Source organism: Nesoenas mayeri, assembly GCF_963082525.1.
Source record: "Nesoenas mayeri genome assembly, chromosome: Z".
Taxonomy (NCBI): domain Eukaryota; kingdom Metazoa; phylum Chordata; class Aves; order Columbiformes; family Columbidae; genus Nesoenas; species Nesoenas mayeri.
The window spans coordinates 44,079,479-44,085,478 of record NC_137542.1 but is presented as its reverse complement, the minus strand read 5'-3'; the positions used below and the strand labels follow the sequence as shown (position 1 = coordinate 44,085,478).

The 6,000-nt window shown below is 40.6% G+C and overlaps 1 protein-coding gene across 1 annotated transcript; it reads right to left on the bottom strand.

Annotated features, from left to right (window-relative positions):
- Positions 1 to 686: 686 nt before the first annotated feature.
- ARL14EPL (ARF like GTPase 14 effector protein like) lies at positions 687 to 2,986 on the bottom strand (the record flags this gene model as incomplete). The annotated part of the gene is made up of 3 exons (XM_080362943.1): positions 687 to 909; positions 1,286 to 1,425; positions 2,876 to 2,986. The coding sequence occupies 3 exons, from the start codon at positions 2,984 to 2,986 to the stop codon at positions 687 to 689; spliced, it is 474 nt and encodes a 157-aa protein (XP_080219069.1).
- Between the last annotated feature and the right edge of the window lie 3,014 nt (positions 2,987 to 6,000).

Genomic DNA, 6,000 nt, shown 5'->3' with positions numbered 1-6,000 from the left:
GCTAAAATATCCAATCTGTTTACCTCTAGCTATGTAATTAATGACTGATCAAGGTTGAGTGCACCATGTGCTGTAAAAAAAAAAAAAAAAGCTGACTGAACATGTTGGTTTCATGGTTTCAATCTCGTAGCCTGGGCAGCAAGAAACAATTGCAGAGTTGTTTCCACTCTTCCGTGCTTTATATAGAGAGGGATATGAAACGTGGTGACCTAGTTTCAAAGAACAGTGTTATCTCAAATGACTCCTGCCTCATCTGTACAAGACATGAATGCACCAGAGGAAAAGACACTTGACAAGCATTCGCAAAAGAGCGAGCTGTGTCACACATCTGAGTAAATGAACAAGCAGGGAAATGAGCAAGAAAAAAACTCATTACAAATAATGTGGTTTGGCTTCCCAGAGTAAGAAAATTGTCATCCTGCAGCATCCCAGACACCTTCAGTTTTAGAAAGTCAAGATTTAGAGAGGACCAGATGCCTCAGTACAGCTTGCAAGGATGAGGAAGAATGAAATGCATACTTTTATTTAATGGGGAAGGTTAAAGTCTGCTAGGTAGTCAGCAATAAAGAAGCACAAGCACCACTGCCAGGCACTTCACTAGAAACAATTCCTAAAGACAAGATTTACTTCAATAAAATGTGAAGAAAGAAGAACTTTGCTCAGGTGCAAAAGCTATCAGAACAAAATCAGTCAGGGACAGAAAATGGAAACATGCTGATCACATTCCCATCTTCAGTCTCAATTGTGTCATAAACCCATTTTCTATTGCAGCGACACTGTGGTCCACATTTGTTTGAATTGCATTTGGGGCAAGGATAGAAGCAACCCAGGCAGTTCTTTTCCAGGCAATCACACAAATCGATGTTATTATAGAGCAGCCTGCCATCTTTGTCATACTTCTTTGTAGTACTGCGAAAAAGAAGAAAAAGTGATTCTCAGAGAATACTTTAACATTTTTGAAGACTAATACCAAACAAATGTAGAAAACACCTGTTCAGGAACAAATATTTCCTCTTTAACAACCTCACAGCATAATGAAATATCAGCATTATATCCTAATTACAGCAGTCACTGTTATTAAAAATGAAGGTATGCCAAAAAAGTAAATCAAAATTCTCTTAAGTCACACAGAAAAAAAATTGTTTTCCCTACACAGCTCTCATGTGTAATAAGAAATCCTCTCTGCAAAATATTAATGCTTTTATTTATTTCATTTGTATTTAGTGAACAGCATACTAGACTTTTATTTTTAAAGTAAAATATGTAATAAATTAGCACATCTTACTTGGGATTATAAAAAAAAGCTTGTTTCATCTGTGACATGAATGCTTTCTTTTTCAGCTTTCTGGTTTCAGGATTGAAGTCAGCTACCTGAGGTCCTGGATTTTGAAAGGCTAAGCATTTTAATTGTTTATCAAGTTGTTGCTATAAAAAAAAATAGCAGAAAGTTTATAATTAGTACAATTGGAAAAATACTTATTAGCTTCCAGGTATCCCTACTGGCTTCCAAATGACATTAAAGTTAATATTCTTGATAAATTAAAACCACACAGATAGGAAAATGACTCAAAATGCAAGTTAAATTAAGAGCACATTGTATGAAATGGTTGCTTGTCTAACTGTTGAGTATTCCTTTGACCAGCTGTGCATCCTGACAGGAGGGGGAACAACAGTGGCACTGATTACATGACTATGGTACAGTGGCACAGAGTCTGAAAGTTGTCTTGTGGGAGGCAGAATCATGTAATATTTTCTTCACCTTTATCCATAATGTAAAAACAAGTACTTTGATTATAAGCATCTCAGCTGGATTCACCCTTATCTTCACTGTTCACTCAGATGCCTAGAACCCATCTTTGTTCAAACAATCTGAGGGCAAGAGAATGTCTGGAGGAGCAACTAGTGCAGGAAGGAAGCATTTGCACAAGTAAAGAGTATGAAAAAAGCACAGACAAAATAAAGCAGCTAAACTGAGCACAGTTTTTGAGAAGTAAAAGGGAGCATTTTCTTGCCTATTTTATGGAATTGTTTGCAATTAGCTAAAACTGCCAAATAGTTTTTGAGGTTAAAGCTTCGGCTCTGTGTATTGCCATTCCACATAGCCCATGCGTGTTGACAATCATGTCTAACACCAATGTAAACATACATGGGCATTGTGTCAAACAACTTCTCTTGAGATGGCTGTGCACAGTGAACATACACTTGTTATTCATTATGCAAAGGCACAAATGTACATACAAATTCATCTTTTCTCCTCATAGGTAAATGGACCTCACTGACCACCCTTCAGTTTCCCTGGGAGCTGTAATTTCTTTCAGAGTCCGAAGTGACTTTTCACAAACAAGTGAGTGCCTTCATTGCTTCTTGTGGAGAAAACAGTGGCAGTTCAGTCTAATCTGCTGATACAGTGATTTAGAAATATCCATGTACTTGAGTGCACACACTTACAAGGTGGTTAATGCTGTGCATCTTCAGTTGCATCCTCCTGAAAACCTACAGGGCAATCTCATGTACCTATATTATTAAGATGTTTCTGCTTTTGAGTCTGGGGTAGATTTTCAGTGCAGAAAATATGCTTCAGCATCATCATTGTCTGTGATCATAAATTACGCTATTTAAAGTTGGAAACAAGCAATAAGCTACAGAGATAGTTCTCTCTCTAAGACTACTCTCCTATTTCCCTACTTACTATTTCACTTGACCTCATAAGGGCTCTTAGCCTTCTAAATAACTGCACTGCAAACTTCACTCATTTCAGTGTTGTTATTATTGATATTTCCCTATTGAGTCCAGCTTTTTATTTTTTGTAATTATGGAAGAAATTGAAGGCAAGTGTAAGCATCTTGATAATAAAATGATACTGGAGAAGTCATACCGTGGTTTTTTGTGTTATTGAGCAATCTTTAGGAGGAGAGAGATTTCCTTCTGCAGATGTTTCCTGGGCAGAACTGCTTTTCTTGGTGTTTTCGTCCATATGATAGCTCATGTTGCCACCCTTGTGAAATACATACGTACATATGTGTTAGACATATACAGAAGTGTGAGATCCACAGAATTTTAAGTGAAGGTTTTGAGGTAAGCAGGTGATACCCATACTGGGCTTTTATGTATTCCGAACCAACAGCAAATGCAGAACAAAATGTGGCTCAGCATCAACCTCAATGTTAAAACTGTATTAATACAACTAACACATGCAAAAGCTGTTTCACCAAAGCTGCTCTTATTACTCGTTAAGCAACTCTCAGAAAAATCTCAAGTGTTTGAATAACACAGAGATCGAAATAAATGCTGTCAACTCTGCATCTGTTACTGGCACAGCTTCACCGCATCGTCACTTTTCATGTAAAGGTGAGAAGCGGCCTTCCCATAGAAAAGCAAGAGCAGCCGGCGATGTACAGGGCAGATGGAGACGACAGCAGGCAGAAGCAGTCATTTCGCTTACCAGCAGGTGGCACCCTTGTCCGAGCTGCGGTTCGTTTCAGCACGGCTCCCAAGAAAAAAGCGGCCGCGGGGAGGAGCGAGTGGGGTTCTGGGGGAGCAGGAGGGACCTGGAGTGTTCTTTGATGTTATTCATGGACACCCAAAGCGTGTGTCAGAACTGTGACCATAGCAACTCGGCTGTTCCCCGCAGTCACAATTTTCTCCTGAGGCCTTCAACCAATGGACTAGAAGAAAACTTCCTGGCTTTTAAATCTCAGTCCTTAGCTTTGTGAAAGATTTTGTGTACAAATAGAATGCGTAGCTTTTAGGTTTAATAGGAAAAAAGTGCACCTCTCACTCAGCTAACAAAGCACCCAGGGAGGACTGTGGATTCTGTGAGTCTGTCCTACAAATGGCATCCATCACCTCACCTTGTCACACAGGGACAGTGGTGGCAGCCATTCAGGATGGATGTTAGCTACTTCTTCTTAGTCATCCTGTGAAACTACTTACTTAAAACTTTTCATGCAATACATACAGTTCCAGTGCCTCAGACTTTAACCCCAAACATCATCAGAAATATCTAAGCTTTTTTGGAGTTGCTCCAACCCTTCCCCAGGTGCCACCCTGTCCCTCCCATTGCTTCTGAAATGTAGTGCCGCGGTCTCTGCCAGGTCACCTGCACTTTAGAATGGTTGCCCAAACGCTGTCCCAGAGAAGGTCTTCCTTTCCTGACTGCCAAAGGGCCAGCACCTCTGAGAGAAGCAGGAGAGCTGTCCAGGCCCTTAGTTCACTCTGTTGCGGACCCTCTCTGCAGGGCAACAGTCAAAGTGGGAATAGCAACGAGAAGGAAGAGAGCTTGGGGTAAAAGGAGGGGACGCTTTTTTTGAGAGGTGAAAAGAACAGCCTTCAGTCTGTTTCTGAAGGGCTTTCCCTTTCTCTGCTTCAGTGACCTGAAGAGTGACTAAGATGGTGACACCGTTAACAATGTGATGCTCTGCAGCAACGGTCTTAGTCCTGACACTTGAGCATCTTTTTAGAATTAGAAAAGGAAAGCTATCACCAGGCAATTAATATTTGCTCTATGGAGGAGCCTGCTTTCCTACTGGAAATTTGCTCAGGCACTACAACTAAAACAAGAATGAAGGCCACTGCTCCAGAGAAACTGAGTATTGTTCTTCATTTTCACTAAATTTGGGCTCCCAATGAGGATTTATTTCCTACATCTCCTCTTGTGTCCAGCTGTGCATTTAGCATTGTTAAAGCACTTTATGAGTATGCATGACCATCATCTGTTCCTGTTGTATTACAGTGTGCAGGGTTCAGGAGCAGAACAGCCAACAGCAGCTACCAGCGTAGGCATGGAGAATTCCCACATGTCCTCTGGTAGTGTAAATATTTTACTTCTTTGGAAAGTAAGTTCTAACAGTTATCTGGAGCCAAGTACCCAAAATAAGAAGACACTTTTGAAGAATCAGCACAAAAGGGAAAAGCATCTTGTTCCAAACATGTTTCAAATGCCTTTGCACCTTGATGAAAATGGCCTGCACAGAAAATGTAGAACTTTCTGTCTCCATGTACATTGTAAAGACAAAGTTTTAAATTTTAATCTCCAGGAAAGATACTCAAAAATGAGGCAGTGTGCAAGATTCAGAAAGTGGTGAGACTCGCAGGACTGAATATCCTCTATAGCATGTTCGAAAGGGGGCTAAGGGAATGAAGGAGACTGTGAGGCTCAGACATTCACTCTCAAGTCTGCAGAACCTAATTATCCAAAGGAAAGTATTCCTGGCCCTGACACAGAGTTTTTTCATCTAATGGTTTTAGTCTGGCTGTAGTGATAATGCAGGGGCAATGCACTGAACCCTAGTCTCTTCCACAAAAATTTCAGCTCTGGGGACAACCATCAATTGCACACTTCTGCCATCAATACCTGTGTTCTCCCACAGCTTTTGAAAATAGCAGGAACTTCCTGGAGGTGATAATTCACATCTCAACATTCCATGCCAGAGCATATAGCTGAAAACAGGCAATTTCAGCTCAAACCCTTGGCACAGCTGACAAGGATAAAAGCAGATTAGGGGAGGAAGAAAATCAGAGGCTGCGTTATATTAAAAGAGGCTTGATCTTATCCAAGAGACAGATGTTTCTACTCAGAAAACAGTTTCAGAAGATGTTGGGATTTGGAAGGACTGCATTTGTTTACGATTTTCATAGGAGAAATATTTTCCCTGTATCTGCACTTTCAAGAATTTAATATTCCTATTTTTGATCCTTGCAGACTGCACTGCTAAATATTTCAGCTGGTGTGAAATGTGGTGACCCGCATTCCAGATACTTGAGGATGCTTGATCTCAGCAGCCTGAAGCTAGTATCTCTGCAGGGCTTGCCAGAGTGAAGGCATGTTGTTTTCAAGTTGTATTTGTTCATGCCATTGGAGACTTTCTGGCTGAGATCTCTTAAGTGCATTCATCACCTTTGCCAGGGCAAGACAAAATGCTGTCTGTATGGGTTTAATCCCCTTATGCCCACATGGATTAGACTGACCCATTGCAATAGTCCTATCTTCCTTAGCTCTGA